This window comes from Ornithorhynchus anatinus, chromosome 18 (genome assembly GCF_004115215.2).
Source record: "Ornithorhynchus anatinus isolate Pmale09 chromosome 18, mOrnAna1.pri.v4, whole genome shotgun sequence".
Classification (NCBI taxonomy): domain Eukaryota; kingdom Metazoa; phylum Chordata; class Mammalia; order Monotremata; family Ornithorhynchidae; genus Ornithorhynchus; species Ornithorhynchus anatinus.
Window position 1 is genome coordinate 1,099,251 of NC_041745.1, and position 25,782 is coordinate 1,125,032.

The window sequence follows — 25,782 nt, forward strand, 5'->3', positions numbered from 1 at the left end:
ACAATAATAATAATTGTGGTATTTTTTAAGCGCTTACTATGGTGCCAGACACCATACTGAGCGCTGGGGTAGTTACAAGATAATTGGGTTCGACACAGTCCCTGTCCCACACTGGGCTCACTGTTTTAATCCCCATTTTACAGATGAAGGAACTGAAGCTCAGAGAAATGAAGGGACTTGCCCAAGGTCACACAGCAGACAAGCGGCAGAGCTGGGATTAGAACCCACGTCCTCTGACTCCCAGGCCCAAGCTTATTTCACTAGGCCTTATTGCTTCTCTGTTCCGGTCCCTGTCATTGTCCTGGGGCATCCAATGCCAAAACCTCCCTTTCGAGAAGGGCATCTTCTTCAGCACTTAGTGCTTGGCACATAGTAAGCGCTTAACAAATACCGTCATTATTATCTTCACCCACGCTTGTCCCTGAAGCAGCGTGGCCTAGTGGAAAGGGCACGGGCCTGGCAGTCATGGGATCTGAGTTCTAATCTCAGTTCTGCCGATTTCTTGCTGCGTGACTTTGGGCAAGTCACTTCACTTCTCTATGCCTCAGTTCCCTCTACTGAAAAGTGACGATTAAATCCTACTCCCCTCTACTTAGACTGTGAGCCCCACGTGCGACAGGGACTGTGTCCAACATGGTTAGTTTGTATCCACCCCAGCGCTTAGAACAGCGCCTGGCACATAAGGTCTTGCTCAGGGCCGTGCTAAGCACTGGGGTTCATTCATTCATTCTGTCATATTTATTGAGCGCTTACTATGTGCAGAGCACTGTAAAGCCCTCAGGGGAAGCATAGGAATGGGAAACTGTGAGCCCCATGTGGGATGTGGACTCTGTATTGAAGGCCCATCTCCTCCAAGAGGCCTTCCCTGACTAACCCTTCATTCCTTCTTCTGCATCTCCTCGACTTGCTCCCTTTATTCATCCCCTCTCCACAGCACTTATGTCCATATCCGGCATGTATTTATTTCTATTAGTGTCTGTCTCCCTCTCTAGATTGTACACTTGTTGTGGGTGGGGAATTCTGTCTGTCTGTTGCTTTATTGTACTCTCCCAAACGCTTGGTACAGTGCCCGCACACAGTAAGCGCTCACTGAATACTACTGACTGACTGATTAGCTTGTATCTACCTCAGCACTTAGTTCAGTGCCTGGCACTTAGTAAGTGCTCAAAAAGTACTATAAAAATAAAAAAGGTCCAGGTTAGGGCTGCCTGAGGCAGACTGGTTGCTGCTAATGACCATTACCCACCTCAAGGCTTCCAGTCGGTAGGGGATTGACCTCTTTTCGATAATTTATATTAATGTCTGTCTCCCCTCTAGACTGTGAGCTTGTTGTGGGCAGGAAATATGTCTATTGTTATATTGTACCCCCCAAGCACTTAGTACAGTGCTGTGCACACAGTAAGCGCTGAATGAATTGGAGGAGCCCCTGGGTCTGGGGTCTCGGGGAGAGGCCGCGAACTCTGAGGCAACCTGGGGTGAGGTCTTTGGGCCAAACGCTATGCCGAGAGCTGCGGTCTAGGGTAATAATAACGGTCTTCTGTTAAGTGCTTATTATGTGCCAGGCCCCGTACTAAGCGCAGGGCTAGATGCAGGCTTATCAGGTTGGACACAGTTCCTGTCCCAGTACAGTGCTCTGCACATAGTAAGCGCTCAATAACTACTATTGAAAGAATGTCCCCCATGGGGCCCCTAGTCTCAATCCCCATTTTACAGATGAGGGAACTGAGGCTCAGGGAAGTGAAGTGACTTGGTCACACAGCAGACGAGCGGCAGAGCCGGCATTAGAACCCATGACTTTCTGACTCCCAGGCCTGTGCTTCTCCGAGCACCGACGGGACCGGACCGGCCCCAGCTCGGGCCTCTCCGGCCTGTCCCGGTGTCTAGCGAGGCTAGTGCTGAAGGCATATGCCACCTCCCTACCCCTCAACCCTCCGTGGCCTTTCTGGGCTATGATTCCGGCGACCCGGGACTCCCGACCTCCGGATGCTTCAGACTCTCCGGTTCGGACAGGCCGAGGGTGGAACCAGCCCTCCTCCGCGTCCCGGGGCGGTGGCACCCCATTAATTTTAAGAGCCGGACGTGTCTCCATGCAGTGGAATCCCAGATCCCGCCGCCCCGCGCTCCAGATAAGGCATAAGCTTCGTGCTCCGGGCCCGGGCCCGGCTGGGCCTGCAGACACAGTCGGCAATCAGGGCGTTCTGCTTGTAGAAACTTTCTAAACAAGCCTGATTAGCCACCCCCCACCCCTCCTCCCCTTTCCCCCTGAGGAGTTTTAGATCAATAACCCACATGGCGTTTCTTCTGAGACAGGCAGGGGTGGAGAGAGGCAGACTGGAGGCAGGGGTGGAGCGAGGCGGGCAGGCAGTCGGTTGTATTTATTGAGGGCTTACTATGTGCGGAGCACTGTATTAAGCGCTTAGTATGCGCCCGAGGAAGGGATGGAGAGAGGCAGACCGGAGGCAGGGGCGGAGAGAGGCAGGCAGTCAATCATACTTATCGAGGACTTACTGTGTGCAGAGCACTGTACTAGGCGCTTAGTAAAGACTGGAGGCAGGGGTAGAGAGAGACTGTGGGAGATTTTCATCCCTTTGATGTCACATACTCAGCCCCTGCTGTGTCATAAATAATAACGATTCCTGTTTTGATTCAGTGCTTACTAAGTGCAAAGTACTGTGCTTCAGTCGTTCAGGTGCAGCCCCAGACTTGCTGGGTGGTGGAGGCTGACTTGCTCTCTCTGGGCCTTAACTCACTCTCGCAGAGACGTATTCTTTTTTTTTTTGGTAATGATGTTGATTAGCACTTACTATGTTCCAGGCACTGTACTAAATGCTGGGGTAGATACAGGCTGATCGCATTGTTCACAATCACTGTCCCACATGGGGCTCCGAGTCCCCAATTTACGGATGAGGAAACTGAGGCCCAGAGAAGCGAAGCGACTTGCCCGAAGTCACACAGTAAGACATATGTTGGAGCCAGGATGAAAGCCCAGGTCCGACCGACTCCCAGGCCCGTGCTCTAGCCATTAGGCCATGCTGCTTTTCTGGGTGGGGCCGGGCAGAGTCAGGGATCCCCAGTGTCTGTGCAGGGACGCGGCGGGAGGGTCTGTCCCAAGATGAGGCCAGTCAGCATGTTGGACGCGGAGCTGAGAACTGGGATCGTGAAGCCTGACTCCCCGGAGAGTCTCAGGATGAAACATTTTGACTCTGACCTCCCATCTGCCGCTCACGCCTCTTCCCTGCCCGAATCATTCCCCGCCAATCTTCCCCAACCACCCCTCGCCAAACCCTGCTTGAAGCAGTGAGGCCAAGTGGATAGTGCACAGGCCCGGAAGTCAGAAGGACCTGGCTTCTAATCCTGGTTCCGGATTAAGATTGCGAGCCCCCTGTGGGAGAGGGACTGTCTGACCTGATTATCTTGCATCTACCCCAGCGCTTAGTACAGTGCCAGACACATAGTAAGCGCTTAACAAATACCAGTAAAAGCAAACACAAAAAAACCCCCTCGCCCCCACTTCTTCCAAACCCGCCGGTGAGGTCCTCCCTGCTGGACGCCCACCCTCCTGGTCACGTCATTCCCATTGGCCGTCCCCCCCGCCCCCAGTCAACTCTCACGCGCCGAGCCGTTGTCCGTCTGGTCTGTCCGGTCTTCACCAGTGGACAGTAGGCAGGCCTGCTCCTTCTATTGCTTCTGCAGAGCCCCGGCCTGTCAGTCGTTCAGTAAATGGTTTACAGAGCAGAGCATTCTACTAAGCGCTTGGGAGAGCACAATACACCCATTTAACAGACACATTCCCTGCCCGCAGTGAGCTGGCAGTCTACAGGGAGAGACAGACGTTAATAGAAATAAAGGAATTACAGATATGGACATAAGTGCCGTGGGGCTGGGAGTTGGGGAGGGGGATGAATAAAGTGAGAAAGCCAGGGAGACGTAGAGGCACTCAGACGTCAAGTCCAGTTCCCTGTCCCGTCCCTCCCCCGCCTGCCCGATGGGCTTCCGGGCGAAATGTGTCAGAAACCGGCGAAACCAGACTGCCCCCGCGACCCAGATCGGTTTACGTCTTGCGGTAGAAAGAGAAATACAAATTACTTAGATTGCAATAAGCCATGTTTTTCTAGCTAAATAGATTAGTTTATATCTTGTGGCAGGGAGGAAAGAAAGCAGGCAGAGACTGGCAGCGTTTCCTCGGGCTGGCCGGGGCCGGGCCCGTGGAGCCGGGGGGAGACGGAGCGTCTTTTCGGGTCCGGTCCCGGTCCCGTCGGCCCACGGTGAGGCGGGGCTGTTGGCCGGAGACGGGCCTTGCACCGGAGGTTGGGGCAGGGCGGCTGTGGTCTCCGCGCCACTACAGGCTCACGCCCGTTCTACCCCCAGTTCCTCTGGGCCTCAGTTTCACCATCTGTAAAGTGGAAATGACAGAGTGCTCTTGCCCTAGAGGCAGCGTAAAGCCCCCTAGCCCTCCCCTCTTTTCTTAAATGGTGTTTCTTAAGCGCTTACTATGCGCCAAGCTCCGGCTTAGATCTAACAATCAGAATAATCACAGTCCATGTTCTGCATGGGGGGGATAGTCTTAAGCCCCATTTTAGACCATAAACTCTAGGCCGTAAGCTTTTATGGGCAGGGAATGTGTCTGCCAACTCTGTTGTACTCTCCCAAATGCTTAGTACAGTGTTCTGCACACAGTGAGCACTCAACTATAGTTGATTGAGTGAATTTATGTACACATACACTCCCGTGCACATTGAGTGAGTAGCATGCGCTCAGACACGCAGCCCCACGCTCAGGCTCGAGAGCAGCGCAGCGCTGCACACACAGAAGCAGCGTGGCTCAGTGGAAAGAGCCCGGGCTTCGGAGTCAGAGGTCATGGGTTCGACTCCCGGCTCTGCCACTCGTCAGCTGGGTGACCGTGGGCGAGTCACTTCACTTCTCTGTGCCTCAGCTCCCTCATCTGTAAAATGGGGATTAACTGTGAGCCTCACGTGGGACAACCTGATGACCCCGTATCTACCCCAGCGCTTAGAACGGTGCTCTGCACGTAGTAAGCGCTTAACAAATACCAACATTAAGTTGGCACCCAGAGCAGTGCTCTCCACAGAGATGGTGCCCGGTGCGGTGCTCTGCATAGCATCATCACCCAGCACAGCATTTTGTACAGAGACGGCGCTCGGCGCAGCGCTCCATACGCGATCAGCGCCCCACACAGCCCTCCATACAACGTCAGCATCCAACCCCGATGGCCGACCGGCGACCCGCACCCCCAGCCGCCGAACCGGATTAAGCCGGTGCTTACGCACGGCCTTCCCGAGCCGAGCGAAACCCTCGGAAGTCCGCGCACCCTATCCCGCTTCAACTGTCGCACTCAAACGTTCACGACCCACTCTGGCCGGAGACGCTCCGCGGGGAGCGAGGGTCGCTCGCCCCCTCAAACGATCAGAAAGACACATGCACACTCAAGTGCACACATGCACGCACACACATGCATGCGCACACGCTCCCACGGTGAGTGAGGGGGCCCCGGCCGCAGCCGGTTTCCGGGAGTCAGGGAGAGCGACCGGATTGTGTTCTTGGGTCTCCTCGGCTTCCTGCCCCCTCCTCCCGCCTCATTGCCGCCCCTTCCAGGAGGCCCTCCCGGCCCACACCCCACCTCCCCGGCCAGCTTCATCCCACTGGCTGCCTCAGCCCTCGGTGTGTCCTGGGAAGTTTATTACCCTTCTCTATTCCCCTTTTTGCTGACTTTGGCAGCGACCAGTTATATCTCTGTTTTCTCAGTGTCTGTCTCCCCCAGTGTCTGTCTCCTTGTGGGGAAGGAATGGATCTTGGGCTTCTGCTGTGGTCTCCGGGTGCTCAGTACACTGAACTACCCTCCTCCCAGGTGGTTACTCAGTATAACATCCCCCCCACCCTCCTCCAGGGGCACCTAGCGCAGTACACTCTCCCCCAGGGGATGCTCCGGACATGATAGTCACCGCCACTTCTGCTTTTTCCGTCGTAGCTTCGCTGTGTGAGATCGCCCTTGCTGGGGGTGTGAGGCCCGTGGGCTGTGGGAGCTGGCCGGGGCCCCAAGAACTGCCCCAGTGAACCTCCCCCGGCGAGTTCCACGTGTCCAGGAGGCTGGTGGCTCTGGGGCCCAGAAGACGCCTCTGGCGAGACCCTTCCTTCCCCACGGGGGTCTCCGCTGGGATGTCCCGCTCGGCTGGGGTCTCCCCGGGTGCCGCGACTAAGAGGCCGTCTGTGGGAAGCTCAGGCGTGGGGATGACTGGATGTTACTGCGCGTGCACACGCATACACACGCAAGCAGGGGCTGGAACCCCACCAATCTCTGTCAGCCCGACGGGGAGCAGGATTGGGGTGAAAGCGAGATTCAGAAAGACCCCCTGAATAGACAGGCTGCGTTGGGTCAGGTATCTATCTTCCCGTTCATGGACTCGGCCTCTCGAAGGAGATGGGGGTCAGGGGGAGGGCAGGGCTGGAAGAAATCCAGCAGATTCAACCGGCAGCGGCACAGATATGGAAACTTGAACCTATAAATGATAAACGGGTGGAGGAATCAAGGCACACGCATACGTGCCCCGGGTGGGTGATGCAACCTGGAGCTGGGAGGTGGACGGGTTCAATCCAGGAAAGCCTCCTGGAGGAGGTGGGTTCGAAGGCGGGTTGGGAAGGCGGGGGCCCAGGGGACTGACCTGACCTCAGCCTGTTTGGGACCCCTCCATTCAGAAGTTGGGGGTTTGATTCTAGAGGAGATCCGTGCCCGCAGGTAGCCGGGGTGGGGTTGGCGAGCGGAGGAGGCTTTAATCGGAATTATATTCCATCAGTAAATATTTATCGGGTATAAAGTGTTCAGTGTGGAGCAGGGGATTGAGCCAAGCCGGGGCCTTTGGCCGGAAATTGGAGGAGGGGAGGTGGGACCCAGGAATGCCCCCTTCCACTCACCCCTCCCAGCCCCGATCTGGTCCCGTAGTTGGGCTCTGCTCCGCTGGCCGGAGCTGCGACCTTTGACCCTCGCTGGGCAGAGCTTGGAGCTAGCCCCTGCCCGCCGTCTCTCTAGGGCACACTGCCTTTTTGTAGATGTATTGTGCTCACTCTGTGCCCAGCGCTGTGCTGAACCCCAGAGTCGAGGTGGGACAATCCAGCCCGTCCTCCACTGTCCCCATGGGGCTTCCGGTTTAATGGTTGGGTGGAAAGCAGCGATGAGGGTGGTCTCATCCCCGTTTTACAGATGGGGAAATGGAGGCCCAGAGGGGTCCTGTGGCTCTCCCAAGGTCACCCAGCGGGCCGGGGGTGGAGCCGGGATCCCAACCCAGGACTCCGGTCTCCCCATCCCAGGCCCTTTCCCCCTACAGCGTTCAGTTTACCCCTTGGCCCTCGTCTCCTGTTCGCCCCGAGGTCACTGCCCACCTCTTGCTCTCAGCCTTCTCTGGGCTCCTTGCCCTTCCCCCTCAGTTTATCCACCATCCCTTCCCTCCTGCAAAGCCTTCCTCAGAGGCCCCTCCTCTAGGAAGCCTTCCCTAATTGGGTCCCCACTCTCCAGTCCTTCAGCCGCCCGGCACCCCTAGCCCCTCCGGTCCCCAGCTACCCAGCACCCCTAGCCGCTCCAGACCCCCAGCCACCCAGCACCCGTAGGCCCTGCCGTCCTCCGGTGCTCCAGCCGCCCACCTCTTCCCTGTGCCCCCAGCCCCAGCAGCCCAGCCCCTGAGGAGGAGTCAGGAGGGCAGTGGGAGGAGGGAGGGAGGGGTTGGCGCCCCGCCCGCAGTCCGGGTCCCCCCACCATGCTCTGCTCCCCCTTCCTCCCCCGCCACTGCTCCGGCGCCGCCCCCCTCCCCGTGGCCTCCCCGTCAAAGGCCCCTTTATGGCGTCCAGCAGGCTGCCAGCCCCACGCCGAGCCGGCCCAGCCCAGCCCAGCCGGCCCAGCCGAGCTGCCCCAGCCGAGCCGAGGAGGTGTTATGTTCACACACGAGGGAGCCGGATCGCCGCAGTCCATAAAGATGGAGCTTGTTCCCAGCCCGGGGCCGCCGGGGGGACCGCTGGGGGGGAGCCGGCGGGGGGACTAGCAGAGTTAGGGGGGCTGGCGGGGGAACTGGGGGCCGAGGATCCGCTGGCCCGGACAGACCCCGTGATCACGGGGGCATCAGGTGACTTCTTGGCTGGACCCTCTAGATTGTAAGCTCGTTATGGGCAGGGAACGGTCTGTTATATTGTTCTACTGTACTCCCCAAGTGCTTAGTAAAGTGCTCAGCACACCGTAAGTGCTCTATAAACGCGATTGGCTGACTGACCGATAGATCCTCTAGACTATAAGCGGGGAGCATCGTGAGCGGGGAATGTATCTGATATGTTGTTAGATTATACTCTCCCCAGTGCTTAGTACAGCTCTTTGCACACAGTAAGTGCCGGTAAAAATCGCTGATCGATGGGTTGAATGATTACGGCGCTTTGCACCAAGTAGACCGTAAGCTCCTGGAGAGCAGGGCTCGTGTCCACCAACTCTCTTGTGCTCTCCGTCGATCGAGCAATCAATGAGTGGTATTTATTGAGCGCTTACGGCGTGCAGAGCACTGTACTGAGCGCTTGGGAGAGTACGATATAACAATCCAACAGAGATTGTTGACACGTTCTCCGCCCGCAAGGAGCTTCCAGTCTAGAGGGGCTAGACCGGTACTGTCCGCCAAGTAGACACTCAGTGAGCACGACCGATGGATCGATTCCCATCCGGCTCTTCTCATCCGGGCCGGGACTCCCCTAGATCAGAAACAGATGCTCCCGGAAGGTCCCCAGGGGGCGGGGGTGGGGGTGGGGGGCCGGGCCGTCCGGGGCCGCGGTTGCCGGGAGAGACGGTGGTCCCCGGCCCGTCGCGGTGCGCTCGGAGCCGCTCAATAATAAACAGATGTATTAGAGGAGATGGACGTCGGGGCCTGGATTCGCTCCCTCCCTGTCGGAAGTCCGTCCTCCCCCCTTCCATCCCCCTTATCCCGCACGGAGCGGGCCGGCCCGGGAGCTTTGAAGCCGATGTAGAGGGGGGGGGGGGCGGTCGAAATGTTCACGTTGTAAATCCCCCGGCGTTGTCAAAGCCTTTTTATCGCGGAGAGGAGGGCCTGGATGGTCAGGGGGGCTGGGGGCGGAGAGATAAGCAGATATATCACCTCAGGAAGGGGCTGCAGACTGGGGGGGAGTTGAAAAAAGGTCCGGCCAGCAGTGTCTCTCCCTCCCCCTCCTCCATCCACCTCATTCATCAGCGCGCTCCTCTGGGCCCGTCCGCAGCCCAGCCGGCCTCCCCCAGGGCTCCACATCTGTCCGCAATAGATTATCGCGGGCAGGACAGCCCCTCCCGGGGGCTACCGTTAGACTTCTTCTGGTAGCCGGGGCACCCACACAGTAACCTCCACGCTCCCCAGTGCTTCTTCCCGGTGACGAGGAGAAGTGGCGCGGCCTAGTGGGAAGACCCCGGGCAGGGGAGTCAGAGGACCCGGGTTCTAATCCATCTTGTCCGTCGTGCGACCTCGGGGAAGTCACTTCCCTGGGCCTCGTCTGCAAAGTGGGGATTAGGACTGTGGCCGTCCTAATCAGGGACTGTGTCCAATCTAATGGTATTTATTAAGCGCTTACTATGTGCCAAGCGCTGTGGGGGTACATACAAAGTAATCAGGTTGGGCACGGTCCCTGTCCCACCTGGAGCTCACAGTCTCAATCCCCATTTTACAGATGAGGGAACTGAGTCACAGAGAAGTGAAGTGACTTGCTCAAGGTCACACAGCAGACGTGGGGCAGAGCCGGGATTAGAACCCAGGTTCTTCTAACTCCCAGGCCTGTGCTCTAATCCGCTAGACCACGCCGCTTCTCGATTACCTTTATCCTAGTGCTTAGTACAGTGCCTGGAGCATAATAAGTGCTTCACAGATACCATAAAAAGAGGAAAAAAAGGACTCCCTACTCTTTTGACAAACCTGTTGGATTTGAGCTCCCAGAGACCCTGGAGGGGAGGGCCCCCTCAGTCCATCCATCCGCCGATCAATCAATTATTTTGGTTGATCATCTACTAGCTGCGAGACCCCAGTGTTGAGCACTTGGTAGAGTTCAACCGAGTGAGGAGATATGATCTCTGCCCCGAAGGAGCTCACACGCTACTGTGTGCAGAGCACTGCGCCAAGTCCATGGGAAAATACAGTAAGTAGACCCAATCCCTACCTTTGAGGAGCCCCTCTGAAAGACCCACCTCCTCCCGGAAGCCTTCCCAGATGAATCCAAGAGCCAGCCACATCAACCAAACGACTTTCCTTAGGCTTGAGGTATTTCAGTAGGTGTTGGTGTATGGATATTAGCTCTTATTCATTTATTTACCTATTTAAGTTCGAAATGTATGTCCCTCGGGGTCAAGGCGAGGTTACCTAAACACCCCCAACTCTCCCCGCTCTCTGTCTAGCGGCAAACCGTGAATCTCCCAGTCCCATCTTTGCGAAGGATGGGGTGGGATTGGCTGCCATTTTGGATTCCTCGAGTCTAAGAACATCCCAATTTTCCCCCGCTTCCCATTGATCCAACCACATCCTGCCACTCTTCCTAAATCCTGCGAGGACTTCAGAGGCCCCCAAAGCAGCCATATCAATGGCACGGCGAGACCCAGTGGAAAAGGTAAGGGTCCAGGAACCAAGAGACCTAGGTTCTAATACTGGGGCCGCCGTTTGCCCAGTGTATGACCTTGGACGAATCACTTCTCTGGGCCTCCATTTCCTCACCCATAAAATGGGGATTCAGGTAGGGGATAGGGACTGTGTCTGGCCTGATAGGATCGTATCCACCCCAGCATGTAGATACTGGATTTCCCACTTAACATGGGGAAGGTGCCCCAGGCCACTTCCTCCCTGCCCCCCCACCCTCCCCTGATGGATTTCATTGACCATCTCTGGGAGATCTCTCCGCAGGAGATCAAGAGTGTTCAGCTAGACTCTAAGCTCATTGTCTCTAGCCTGTAAGCTGATTTGGGGCAGGGAATATATCTGTTTATTGTTCTGTTGTACTCTCCCAAGTGCTTAGTACAGTGCGCTGCACACAGTATGTACTCAACAAATATGACTGAATGAATGGAGGTGGTGGGGAGACCCCGTCCTTTTAGGCTGAGGACCACCGTCTTCCTGTCCTAGATCTCGTGTGGGTGATTGTGTGTGTGTGTAAGTGTGTGTTGGGGGAGCAGAAAGCTGTAAACTCAGGAGTTTTCCAGCGATAGGCCCAGTGGTTTCAGGCCCCTCCGACCCATAAATATTATTTCCCGGGCCAACCGACGCGTGAAACGAGGATCTGATTAAATATTACCACCAGGGTCTGTTAATGGGGCATGAAAGTGTCATTTATCAGCAAAAAACGTGGACATAATCACCCATCCAGCCGTAACCGGGGGCTCCGGTGATCGAGCTCTGGGGAGATGCCGTCGGTTGGGGGTGAGGAGGAGGAGGAGGAATAAGGTACCTGGCAACGGCTCTTGGGCTCTGAGACCAGAGGTCGCAGCAGGGCAGGCCCAGACCTGGCTCCGGATCCGGAAGGATCCCCGATAAATTGTCACCCGGAGGAGGGGAGCTGCCTGCTCCTTCTCTCCAGGTTGGGTGTGTGCGGGGTGAGGTGGGGGGCAGGGAGGAACCTGGGGGAGGGAGGGAAGGAGGGAGAGAGAAATGGATCATGAGTTTCTGTGGTTTGTTTCTAAATTGAAAGCTAATTCTCAAGGGTTTTCCCCAAGGAACCTCTCTGCCTCGCAGGGAAAATCTCTGAGAATTAGCCACATTTAGGGAAAAACTATGCAGGAAACCACAGCTCCCTCCTCCCCGCCCTCTAGCAGGTCCTCCCAGATCCTCCCACCTCCCTGGCTACTGCCCGTAGGGTGGGCAACCGGGGCGACGGGGGAGAGGCTCGAGGGAGCCGCCCCATGGGCCTGCAGCCTCGTCGTCCCTAGCCCAAGCCGGCCAGCCACCGGCTAGACCGGGCAGGAAAATCCCATCCTGCGGCCTTGGACACGGAGGTGGGCTCCCAAGCCAGCAGGGATGGTCATTATTATTCATTATTATTATTTGATGGCATTTGTCAAGTGCTAACTATGAGCGCTGGGGCACCTACAAAATACTTGGCTTGGACATAATCCCTGTCCCGCAGGGGGGTCACAGATGAGGAAACTGAAGCCTAGGGAAGGGAAGTGACTTGCCCAGGGTCACACAGCAGACAAGTGGCAGAGCTGGGATTAGAGCCCAGACCTGCTCTCTTTCCATTAGGCCATGTAATAATATTACACTTAGAACAGTGCCTGGCACATAGTAAGCACTTAACAAATACCATTATTATTAGTAGTAGTATTATTACAATTGACCAATCAGTAGAGCAGCTTGAGCTCCTACGTACTGAGTGCTAAGCACTGGCGAAAGTAGAATGGAGACCTTGGCCACTTCTCTCAGTAAAGTAGCGTGGCCTAGTAAGCAGAGCACGGTCCTGGGAGTCAGAAGGCCCGGGTTCTGACTCTCCTATTCCCAAGTGCTTAGTACAGTGCTCTGCACAGAGTAAGCGCTCAATAAATACCATTGACTGATGTTCCCGTTTCAGGGAGAATGTTTTTAATCTTATTTTTTTAATGGTATTTGTTAGGCGCTTACTGTGAGCCAGACTCTAAGCCCTGGGGTAGATACGAGCTAGTCAGGTTGAACCCATTCCATGTCTCACATGGGGCTCCCGGTCTTAGTCAGTTTTTACAAGTGAGGTAACTGAGGCACGGGGAGGCTGAGTGACTTGCCCAGGATCACAGAGCAGACAAGTGGTGGAGCCGGGAGTAGAACTCAGGTTCTTCTCGTGCCACTCAGTTGCCGACCCGAGGCAGACCGGACTTCTGGGAAGGAACCTGGGACGGAGAGTCCGGAGAAACCCGTCCCGCCTGGCGGCTCATGCGGGTCTGGGAGGGGGAGTTTGTGGGGTTGCCATGGTTACCCTGGTTGCCGGGCTGTGGAATCTGCTTCCCCGGAGAGGCTTTGAGATGAAGAAAAGCGCTTTGCCCCTGACTTTCGACCGGAGTACTTCAAAACCCACTTGCTGTGTGACCTTGGGAGAGGCTCTTGACCTCTCTGGGCCCCAGCTTCCCCGACCTAGCGCCGTCCCCTCCCCCACCTCCACCCCTTGGGCCATCGCTCCCCGGGGGGGTGACGCTAGCCGGGGTGGGAGCAGATGGGCCCAGTGGAAAGAGCACGGGCCGGGGAGTCAGAGCACCTGGGTTCTAATCCCTGCTCTGCCTCTTGCCTGCTCTGCGATCTTGGGCGAGCCACTTCACTTCTCGGTTTCTCAGTTACCTCATATGCAAAATGGGGATTAAGAACCGTGAGCCCCATGTGGGATATGGACTGTGTCCAACCCGATTATCTTGCATCTACCCCAAGGCTTACTGCAGTGTCTGGCACATAATAAGTGCTTAACAAATACCATAAAAAAAAAAAAGCCCACCCGTGGTTCCATCGACGGTGGGACTCTTTGAACCGAGCCCCTCCACTCACAACCTTCCTGGGAGGCCCGCCCGCCCGTGGCAGGATGCTGGCCCCAAATTCCCCGCAGCCATCTGGGGAAGGCAGGGCTTCACCCCGGGCAGGGCGGCGGGCATCTCGGAATCGTAACGACCGCACGAGGTCTTCGTGGGGATGGCCAGCGTCTCTGGGTGAACCCAGCTCTCATTCATTCAATCATATTTTTTGAGCACTTACTGTGAGCAGAGCACTGCACTAAGCGCTTGGGATGTACAGTGCGGCAACAGATAGAGACAATCCCCGCCCAACGACGGGCTCACAGTGTAAAAGGGGGAGACAGACAGCAAAACAAAACTAGTAGACAGGCATCAATACTATCAAAATAGATAAATAGAATCATAGATATATGCACATCATTAATAAAATAGAATAATAAATAATATATACAGATGTACACAAGTGCTATGGGAAGGGGAAGGGGGCTCTGAAGACACGTATCCCTGGCACCAGGCATGGGCCCAAACCCAGGGCCCATCTCACCCGGGGTGAACAACGCCAAGGCACCCCCTGGGGCCCGTCCACCCACCAGGCCACCCACTCCGAGGCCGTGCCCCCAGTGACGGCTGTGTTTGTGCGGCTCCGGGGCCCCCCGAAGCCGTACCCGGCGGCGGGCCCTCCCAAGGGCAGCCCTCCAACCCCCCAGATATTTGCTCAGCTCGGCGTTGTCGGGGCGCCCGGGGAGCATCCGAGCCGGCCCATCACCTTGGCGACCGGAGGCTGCGTCCCAGAGGACGCGAAGCCTGTTTCTAGGCCTCTCAGGCGGTGTGGGTAGCCAAGTCGGATCGCTGAAGGTCCCCGTCTCCCTAGGAAGAAAGGGGCTTCTCGTTTTTTTTTAAAAAAATGATATTTGTGAAGTGCTCACTGTGTGCCAGCACTGTTCTAAGCGCTGGGGTAGACACAAGCTAATCAAGGTGGACACAGGCTACAGGTTCCATGCGAGGCTCACAGTCTTGATCCCCATTTTACGGATGAGGTCACCGAGGCCCGGAGACGTGAAGTGACTGGCCCAAAGTGACCCGGGAGACATGTGATGGAGCCCGGATTAGAACCCGGGGCCTTCGGACTACCAGGCCCATCCTCAACCCACCAGGCCATGCTGCTTCTCGGTTTTCAAGGATCGTCCCGTTATAGGGAGACCGCGTGGACCCTGTTTCCCCACACACCCCGGCAGGGTGAGCCCCACATGACTTTTGTGGACGTGGTGTAAAATAGCTCCATTGTAAATGCGGTCTATAAAACCCGAGCTTCTACTCAGAAACTTATGTCACACTTAAATGTGGTCAGCACAATATTCTTTCACTAGATCTATAAAGGACGATGACATGATTTACTGGTGTGTAATTTGACTGTGCAGCAAACACGCTTTGCCCCACTGAAATTAACTGCTTCCCAGAAGGTGTTTTTCTCTTGGCTTCAAAGAAATTCCAGGTGAAAGTCAAAGGCATTTTTTCCATCGTTACCCTTTGCTGGATGCAAAGGTTTACGGCCGCCCTTCCCGTCAGAGCACTCCACTGGGGAGTGAGCACTGTTGGAGGCCATTGAGCACTGCTGGGCCCCCTCCGGGAGAGCAGAGGAGGAGGAGAGGCGAAGTGGCGTGACCCAGTAGAAAGAGCAAGGGCCTGGGAGTCAGAGGTCCTGGGTTTTAATCCCGGCTCTGCCGCTGGTCTGCGGTGTGTCCTCGGGCGAGTCGTTTCATTTCTCAGTGCTCAGATATCTCATCCGGAAAAGAGGCTGTGAATCACACGGGGGACATGGACTGTGTCCAACCTGATGAGCTTGTATTTATACTAGCACTTAGTACAAGTGCCTGGCACTAGTAAGTGCTTAACAAATACCATTAAAAAAAAAAAAAGCAACTCCTGCCCTCAAGGCTCTTACAGTTACCAGGAAATGAGCTGGTGGTCAATCAGTTGTATTTATTGAGCACTTACTGTGTGCAGAGCACTGTACTAAGCATTTCGGGGAGTACAGTACGACAGTAAACAGACCCAGAAGGTCATGGTCATTGGGAAGCAGCGTGGCTCAGTGGAAGGAGCTCGGGCTTGGGAGTCAGAGGTCATGGGTTCGTAACCCAGCTCTGCCCCTTGTCAGCTGTGTGACTGTGGGCAAGTCACTTCACTTCTCTGGGCCTCAGTTACCTCTTCTGTAAAATGGGGATGAAGACTGTGAGCCCCACGTGGGACAACCTGATGACCCTGTATCTCCCCCAGCGCTTAGAACAGTGCTCTGCACATAGTAAGCGCTTAACAAATACCAACATTATCATCATTATTATTATTATTATTATTATTGTGGGCTCTAATCTCGGCTGTGTCACTTGTCTGCCGTGTGACCCTGAGCAAGTCACTTGATTTCTCTGGGCCTCATTTCCTTCATCTGTACAATGGGGATTGGGACTGTGAGCTCCATGTGGGACAGAGACTGTCCAACCCGATACGCTCATGTCCACCCCAGCCCTTAGTAGAGTACCTGTCACATAGTAAGCTCTTAACAAATACCGTATTTATTTAACTTATTTATTTTTATCTACTGCATGCAGAGCCCCTGACTGAGTGCTTGGGAGAGTCCAACAGAACAGATTCAGTGCTTTCTACGTGCCAAGCACTGTGCTGAGTGCTGGGGTAGACAGAAGCGAATCAGATCAGCCCTGTCCTCCACGAGGTTCCCAGTGTAAGAGGGAAGGAGAGCAGGGGTGTCATTCCCATTTTACACAGCAGGCCGGGGGCAAAGCCGGGACTGCTCCCGAGCCTGCCCCAGATGCTAACACGTGGACATATACCTTCACAAACACACACGCACACACACATACACACACAAATGTGTTCACGAAGGATACCCGTGTATATGTGTGCACATACCCCCCCACACCCTCAGAGCCCCAGCCGCACCCATCCCTCTCCCCCGCGGGGCTCTCCCGACCCCCTCCTGGCATGGTGGGGAATGGTGGCCGGGTTCCAGACCCTTCGCTCTCGCTTCTGCCTAGGTGGTCCCGGCCGCGCCAAGACGGGTGTGCCGGGAGCAGGGGATTTCAGGGCCGGGACTCAGCTCCCCTCTGAGCCAGAGTTGGAGGAAGCGCGAGGTGACCCCTCAGGGCCGTGGGGAGGCGGGGGAGAGATGGGAGGAGACAGGGAGAGATGGGAAGAGGGGAGAAGTGGACAGAGTTGAGTGGAGGAGAGGTGGGGACAGGTTGGGAGAGACGGGGAGAGAGGGGAGAGAGGGGAGAGATGGGGGACATGAAGAGATAGGGAGAGGTGGCAAGAGGGAAGAGGTGGAGACAGGTGGGGACATATGGGGGGAGACAGGGAAAGATAGGGAGAGACGGGAAGAGGGGAGACATGGAGATAGGTGGGGAGAGATGCAAGGGAGACAGAGAGGATGGGAAGAGATGCGGAGAGATGGGGGAAATGGGGAGAGATGTGAAGAAATGGGGAGACAGGGAGAGATGGGAAGAGGGTAGGGGTAGAGACAGGAGGGGAGAGATGTGCGGGAGACAGGGAGAGGTGGAGAGATAGGGAGACGGGGAGAGCTGGGAAGAGGGAAGAGATGGAGATAGGTGGGGAGAGATGGGGGAGAGGGAGGGATGGGGAGAGATGGGAAGAGGGAAGAGATGGAGATAGGTGGGGAGAGATGGGGGAGAGGGAGGGATGGGGAGAGATGGGAAGAGGGGAGAGGTGGGGCTAGGAGGGGGCAGACAGGAAGAGGTGGGGAGAGAGGGAGACATGGGAAGAGAGAAGAGGTGGGGATAGGAGGGAGACCGGGAAAGAGGGAAGAGGCAGCCGGCCCATCCCCCTGCCTTCATGTTCTTCAGCCCACCCGCCCTTCCTCTCTCCCTCCCGCAGGCCAGGGTCGGCTGGTACGACTGTTTCTGGGATTTCCCCGCAATCAGAATGAATCCATCGCCGGTGCAGCTGGCCAGGAGGGTGGGATCAGAACCCTCAGAGACCCCGCCGCCAGCTGGGACGGCATCACGGGGGGCCCCCCCCGGGCGGCACCCCTCAACCCTCCCCTCCGACCCCGCTCCCCCCCACAACCCAACCACACCGGGAGGTTTCCGCCTCCTCCAGAAGGGCTCCGGGACTGTCCCTCGATCGGGGTCCCCCGGGCCCGGCTGGAGGGAGGTGGGGAGGCTGCAGGTGTCCGCGCCAGCCTCCTCGGGGCCCTCACGTCCCCGGTTCCTCCCGGAGACCCTGAGCACCCCCACGATTGTGGCTGGAGTTGGGAAAAGGAGTCGTTCTGTGGGAGCACGTGTTTGTGTATGTGTGCCTGCGTGTTTGTACACATGCGTGCATCCTTGCCCACAAGAGGCAGCCACTGCCCGGAGCAGGATTCTGTAGATGCAGGACTGCCACAGGCTGGATTTCCTCAGAACAGGCATCCGGACACTCTATCGTTTGCAGAACGTCTGTCCTGAGCATCTTCGGTGTGCAGAGCACTGTCCCGAGCACCTTTTGAGTGCAGAACATCGTCCCGAGTCCCCGCTGGGGGTAAAGTGCTGTAACGTGTCAAGCAACGTGGCCTAGTGGAAAGAGCCCTGGCCTGGGAGTCACAGGAACCGGGTTCTAATCCTGGCTCCACCACTTATATGCTGGATGACTTCCGGCAAGTGTACTTCTCTGGATCTCAGTTTTCTCTTGTGCAAAATGGGGATTCAAAATGGGGCTTCCCTCCCTGAAGGTCCTGGGTAGGACAGGGACCGAGTCTGATCTGACTGTATTGTAACTACCCAAACACTTAATACGGTGCCAAGCACCTAGTAAGAGTCTCGCAAAGACTATGCCGAGCACCCGGCCTGGGCCTCCTCTTGAGCCTGGCCACGGAGCGGTCCAGGGGTGTCCACGGACATTTGGGCCGGGAGACGGGGAGCTCCGAGAAGCGGGGCAAGGCATGGCGTCGTGGATAGAGCCTGGGAGTAAGAAGGTCATGGGTTCTAATCCCAACTCTATCTTGACACACACGTGCTCGCACACCCTCACACGCACTCACACACAGACACACACACATTCACACACATGGTCACTGAAGGGTTGTTTCACGAACACAAAAATGAGTTCGTGTTGACGGACCACCCTCCCTCTCCTCTTCGCACCCCCTCCCCCGTGTCATCGCTCCCCCCACCCCCTCAACCACACACACACATTCTCCTTTCTGGGCTCAAACCTCCCTTTCATGAATAAATCTGTCCTCCCCCAGGCTGGCCTGGGGCTTGGGTTGCCTCAAAGCAGCTGGGCCGGGCCAGGCTTTATAACGTTGCGAACAGAGTTTGGTTTCATCACCCACCAACTATTACCAATATCACAGTCCTGCTGCGAGTCCCCTGGAAAGAGTCCTCCTTCCCCCCTCTCGTCTTTCCCCCCGTCCCTCCATCCCCTGTCATTCCCTAATAATAACTGTGGTATTTGTCAGGCGCCTTCTATGTGCCAAAGACTGTACTGAACGCTGGAGAATCATTCAGGCATTCATTCATTTGTTCGGTCATATTTATTGAGCGCTTACCGTGTGTGTTCTTGGGAGTACAGTACAACAATAAACTGGCAGAGTCCCTACCCGACACGGAGCTCACAATCTAAGGAGGAGGGAGAACAGGTATCAGATCTCCATTTTCCAGATGAGGAATCGGACACACGGAGAAGTCGAGTGACTTGTCCGAGGTCACGCAGCAAGGAAGTGGCAAAGTCGCTTCACTCCTCTGTGCCTCAGTTGCCTCATCTGTAATAATAATAATAATAACGATATTTCTAAGCGATTACTATGTGCTTGGCACATAGCGCTGGGGTAGATGCGAGGTAATCAACGTGAGGCTCACATTTTGTCAAATGGGGAACGAGACTGTGAGCCCCATATGGGATATGGACTCTGTCCAACCTGAATAGCGTGGATCTATCCCAGCGCTTAGTACAGTGCCTGGCACATAGTAAGAGCATAACAAATACCATTTAAAAAAAAAGGAGCCGGGATTAGAATCCACTAGCCCACATTGCTTCTCTAATCCTGAGATACGGTTAAAAGCTCATCGTTTTGCCAGCATGATGATAATGATAATAATAGTGATGGTATTAGTTATGACCTATATCAGTTTTTACTTCCCTCCCCACCCATATCCCCAATCCGTTCATCCCGCTGCCCATGGTGTTGGCAACTCTGAGATTTGGCCCATGGACCCAACCCAAGGCAGCAAGAATGAACTTCCTCCCGGCCCATAGCACCTCCACGCGACACTGGGAGCTCTCGGCTTCAACCGGACCTGCCGGAGGGCAGAGGACAATGCTCTGCTTTCACTAAGTGCTCGGTACAGTGCTCTACAATGCCCAGCCCAGTGCTCTGCACACAGTCGGTGCCCCTTCCGGCACTCTGCGTGTAATAGGTTCCCAGCTCAGGGCTCTGCACACGGTTGGCACAATAGCATATAATGAAAATAAAATAAGTTCTCAGGACTCCAGTAGCTCACCGTCTAATGAGGTGCTCTCTCCACTAGGCCACACTGTCTTCTTGTGGGAAAACCAAGGCTTCACCTCCCCCCAACCCCTCACTCACTGTCCTTCCCTGCTCCCTGATGGTGCGGACACCTTTGCACCCTGGAATAAATGGATCTGATTCTTTTAATAGTCAGGGCCATTAATCCATCAACAATTAGCAAGGAATCGGCAAACACCCTGATTAATGATTACTGGCTGGAGGGGGAGAGGGTCAGAGTCTACGCCCTCTGTCCCCTAATACGCCCCGGGAACCTCACCCAGGACCCCCCTCACCTCCAGTCAGCCCCAGGACCGATGGAGGTGGGGTGGGGGAGAGGGGCCCGGAGCCTCTCGGCGGGTCCGGATCTCCTGGACCGGAAAGCGGAAGTTCATAATAATAATAATAATAATAATAATAATAATAATAATTTTTTGGTACGTGTTAAGCACTTAATATGTGCCAGGCACTGTTCTAAGCACTGAAGTAGATACAAGTTAATCAGGTTGGACACAGTCCCTGTCCCACATGGGTCTCACCCTCTTAAATCCCTATTTTACCAACGAGGGAACTGAGTCCCAGAGAAGTGAAGCGACTTGCCCGAGATCACACAGCGGACTTGTGGCAGAGTGGGGATTAGAACCCTGGTCCATCTGCCTCCCAGGCCCCTGCTCTGTCCACTAGACGATGCTGCTCACTCAAAGGATCCGGTTTAGACCATTTCAATTACGAGATTGTTTTTAAACGTTGGTGCTGCCCCAGGCCCTGCCCCAGCCTCCCCTTCTGCCCCCTCCAAACCCTCCGCCCCCAGCTCCTGGATTTCCTGGGCCCCTGGAAATCCATACAGCTTGGACCAGTCACCCCTGAACAAGGCTTATTGATGGCGCCCCGAGCCCTTTCAGCTTTCGATAGGGGCTTTTGATAATATCCAAGGCATGATTGATCCCTTTGTGATCTGTGCCCCCGGCCTGAGGCTCCGATTCCACGCCCCCACCCCCCAGCCCAGTAGCCCCCCCCCCCGGGGGGCCCTTCCTTCTCCCCTTCCCCTGGAAAAACGCCTGCCTTATTTATTTACATCTTGTCCAGAAAGGGACCGAGCTAATCCAGGTGCAGACTGACACTTTGTGTTGTGTCGGGGCTGGTGGTGGGTTTTAAGTTGCCGGTCTGCCAGCCGGACCCGAGCCCTTCTCTGAACAAAGGCTGCCCATTGGATTCCCCAACACCCCTGGGGTCTTCTGGAGAGACAGAGAGAGTCCCCGGACTGTGGGGGTCCTAGTGCCAGCCCTGCCTGCCAGTGTGACTTCAGCCAAGTTCCTGAACCATCCATCAGTTGTATTTTTTGAGCGCTTACTGCCTGCACGGCACTGTGCTAAGCACTTGGGAGAGCCCCATTTAACAGTGTAACAGACACATTTCCTGCCCAGAACGAGCTTACAGTCTATGTGGGGAGGCAGACGTCGATATAAATAAATAAATTACGGATATGGACATGAGAACTGTGGGGCCGAGGGAGAGGTGAATAAACTGGATGAGGGTGATGCAGAAGGGAGTGGGAGATGAAGAAATGAGGGCTCTAGACTGTAAGCTCATTGTAGGCAGGGAATGTGTCTGTTTATTGTTATCTTGTTCTCTCCCAAGCGCTTTGCACACAGTAAGCGCTCGGTAAATACAATGAATGAACGAACGAAGGCCTCTTGGAGGAGATGTGCCTTCAGTAAGTCTTTGAAGCGGGGGAAGGGCAATTGTCTGTCCGATATGAAGAGGGAAGGCGTTCCAGGCCAGAGGCAGGACGTGGGCGAGAGGTCGGCGGCGAGATAGACGAGATCGAGGTACAGTGAGAAGGTTGGCATTAGAGGAGCGAGGTGTGTGGGCTGGGTTGGAGTAGGAGAGCAGCGAGGAAGGGCAAGGTGATTGAGTGAATCTCTCTGGGCCTTGGCTTCCTCCTCCTTAAAGTGGCGATAAGATCCTCACCCCTCCCTTCCTCCCTCTCTCCCCCACAGAATGATAACGACCATAATAATAATGGTGATGATAGCGTGGCATTTATTAAGAGCTGAAATGGACCGAGGGGCGGGGGCAGCGGGCCCTGTTTGGCTGCAGGCCACGGACGACCCCTCCCCCGGCTTCCGCTGCTCCCGGATGGAGGGGGGTGGGCGGACGCCGGGGGACCTGGAACCCAGGCATCCGGGGCCAGCAGGCAGACCGCTCCCTTGCGGAAGTCTGGGCGCCCCCGCCCCAGTGCTGGGAACTTGGGGTGCCATAAGGGGTGATTTGTGGAGAGTTCCCGGAACAGGTGGAATTCCAGCCGGCTGGAGAATCCGTTCCCAGCCAAGGGAAGGCTGAGGTAACTCCCCAGAGAACCCAGCCATATAGAAGCCTCCTCCTCCTCCTTCTCCTCTGCCTTTCGTCCTCCTCTTCCTCCTCCTCAGCCTCTTCCTCCCGCCCCCCCCAGTCAGAGCTGGGGCCTACCAGGCTGGACAATGGGCTTCTGTGGTCTCCCACCATGAGCCCATCCAGCCTTACCGGCCCTTATGGAAGCCACCGTGACCGGCTCCTGTGACTGGCTCCTGCCTCCATTTGCCCTGGGAGCCCTGTGGCATCCCTGGCGCCTTCGCATCTGCGAGGGGTGTAGAGCTGGGCCCTCGATTTCTCCACCCATGAAATGAAGTTTCTTAGCTGCAGAGCCTAGCGGACCGAGTGCAGGAGTCTGGAACCCCGGGTTCTAGTCCTGGCCCTGCCGCCGGGCCGCTGCGTCACCTCGGGCAAGCCACTGAACCTCTCTGAGCCTCCATTTTCCATCTGTAAAATGGGGAGAAGATCCCCATTTTCCCTCTTAGACTGTGAGCTCCTTGCGGGACTCTCTGTTTCTACCCCGACGCTGAGCATGGCATAGAAAAGGAGCATTAATACCATTAACGTTAATGTCATTAATTGCCTCAATTTTGTCCTCACAACATCCCTATGAGGGACGGGCAGTAGAATCTCCAGTTGCCTTGAGCAAACTGAGACCCAGAGAAGGTAGGTGACTGGCCCCAGTCACACAACAGGGCAGGGGAAGAGTCGGGACTAGAACTCAGGTCTTCTGACAGCTCTATGGGACTGGCTCTTCTGTGCGACTCGGCCCCTCTGTCCCAACAGCCCTGGCTCTGGATCCCCCTCTGCTCGTGGGTGGGCACGGTTGGGCCGACCCACCCTGCAGAAGGCACTGCATGGCCCTGGTGCTGAGTGTTAATCCGGGAAGTCTTGCTGGAGGAAGCGGTGGGATTCCAGGAAGCTCTGGGGAAGGTGGGGAAAACCAGGGTCTTGTGGATTTGGAGAAGGAGGGAGTTCCAGGCTTGGAGAGTGGCAAGCGGGTGGAAGCGGGAGAGTTGAGAGAGTGAGGTTCGGGAGGGGCTAAGAGGGTGAGCCGGGGGTCGGTGGGACGAGAGAGCGGATGGAGAGGAGAGGATGGGGCAGCGGGGTGTGGGGAGCGGAAAGGGAGGCCGCCGGTGCCCAGAGGCAGAGATCCCGCTGTGGTTCCTCTATGAGTCCGGTCAACCCCTGAACATAAACATTGTGTTGCGGGCTCCGACGTGGGGGGGGTTGCGCGGAGAGACGTTATTCCAAGCGGCCAGTGACTCCAGATTCCGGGGAAGGAGAGAAGGAACCGAGCCCCTGCAGGGCCTCCTCAGCAGGGAGATGGAGATGGGGGTGCTTGGAGCCTGGCCGGGCCACATCTCATTTCATCATCACAATGCCTGCAGGACACCCACCTCCCAAGTCAATTCACTTCAATAATAATAATAATGCTGGTATTGGTTAAGCGCTTACTATGTGCCGAGCACTGTTCTAAGCGCTGGGGTAGACACAGGGGAATCAGGTTGTCCCACGTGGGGCTCACAGTCTTCATCCCCATTTTACAGATGAGGTAACTGAGGCACCGAGAAGTTAAGTGACTTGCCCAAAGTCACACAGCTGCCACGTGGCCGAGCTGGGATTCGAACCCATGACCTCTGACTCCAAAGCCCGTGCTCTTTCCACTGAGCCATGCTGCTTCTCTAATGAAATCCTATTTACTGAACGCTTACTGTGTGCAAGACACTGCACTAAGAGCTTGGGAGAGTAAAATAGGCCAGTAAACGGACACATTCCCTGCCTTCAGCTAACTTACATTCTACAGGGGGAGACAGACATTAATATACGTAAATAAATGACAGATATGAACGTAAGTGCAGCGGGGCTGGGAGAGGGGATGAATAAAGGGAGCAGGTCAGGGCAATTCAGAAGGGAGTGGGAGAAGAGGAAAGGGGGGCGTAGGCAGGGAAGGTCTCTTGGAGGAGATGGGCCTTTGAACTGGGGTGGAGGGGGAGAGTGATTGTCGAATGTGAGGAGGGAGGCCGTTCCAGGCCAGAGGAAGGACGTGGGCGAGGGGTCGGTGGCGAGAGAGACAAGATCAAGGTACAGTGAGAAGGTTAGCATTAGGGGAGAGAAGCCTACGGGCTCCGTGATTGTAAGTTCCTCCAGGGCAGGGAACTGTGGCTTCTACTTACGTTGCCAATTCCTCGAGGGCAGAGAACTGTGGCTTCTACTTACGTTGCCAATTCCTCGAGGGCAGAGAACTGTGGCTTCTATTTGCTTTGCCGTAGCGCGGCACTTTGCAAACAGCAGGCCCCCAGGCCCCTCCCTAGCCAGCACCGTCACACTTGGAGAACCCTTGGTGGGAAGGGAGGGAGGAAGATTCGAACCCTAATAATCCCTCATCATTGCGAGGAAGCGGCGGCATTCAGGGGGCATTGCCCGCGCCGACTGTGTGTGGAGCACTGGACTCAGCGCTTGGAGGACGTGGCAGGGAAGGAAAAGAAGGGGTCCCAGCCTGTCAGTCAGTGGTATTTATTAAGCGTTTACTGTGTGCAGAGCTCTGTACTAAGTGCTTGGGAGAGTACAATAGTACAATAAACGGACACATTCCCTGCCCACATCGAGTTAACAGTCTAGAGTAGGAAATAGACATTAATGGAAAACAATGAATTACAGATATAGGGCTGGGGAAGCTTCCAGCCGGAGGGAAGCCATAGATAAGATCTGGGGAGTGGGCAGAGGTTGGCTGGGAGGCGGCGGGCTTCCCGCGGGCCCCGAGGGAGGGAGAGGAGGAGGTTTGGCATGGGGTCTGGGGGTTCTGGGGGGGTCCGGGCTGAGGGCCTCCCACCGGGCTGTTGCAGGTGCTGTTTGCTCTGAACCAGACCTTGCTGCAGCACGAGAGCCTACGGGCCGGCAGCCTGCAAATCCCCTACACCACCGAGGACCTCATCAAACACTACAACTGTGGCGACCTCAACGCCGTCATCTTCAACCGCGACACTTCGCAGGTGGGCCTGCCTCGGGGGGTGGAGAGTGGGGGGGGGAGGGGGGAGGGGGCCACGGACAGGCTTACAGTCCCGCCAGTGGTCTGCCCGGCCTGTGCCCCCAAGCGCCCGGGAGCCAGGTGGTGCCAGGGGAACTTGGGCCGGGGACAGAGAGGACGCAGAGGGGCTACCGGGTCAGCCCAGGCCTCTCCGACCCGGGGCTTGGCCTCTGCCAGATACTCCGGGCCTCTGGAAGAACCTTGGCAAGTCGTTTCACTTCTCCGTGCCTCAATTACCTCGACTGTAAAATGAGGATTGAGACTGTGAGCCCACCTGGGACGGGGACTGTGTCCAACTCAATTTACTTGTAACCACAGCTGCGCTTAGTACAATGCCTGGCGCCTAGTAAGTGCTTAACAAATATCATCGTTATTATCATTAAGAAGCCAAATGCCCCCCCGCCCTCTTCCCGTCAATCCCAC

General features: G+C 56.0%; 1 protein-coding gene across 1 annotated transcript in view; it reads left to right on the forward strand.

Annotated features, from left to right (window-relative positions):
• TRABD2B (TraB domain containing 2B) overlaps window positions 1–25,782 on the forward strand; it is a 63,222-nt gene that overhangs the window by 10,699 nt on the left and 26,741 nt on the right. Inside the window, exon 3 of the mRNA XM_029083017.2 lies at window positions 25,178–25,324. Coding sequence (XP_028938850.1) covers window positions 25,178–25,324 — 147 coding nt within the window. The remainder of the gene's footprint in view (window positions 1–25,177; window positions 25,325–25,782) is intronic.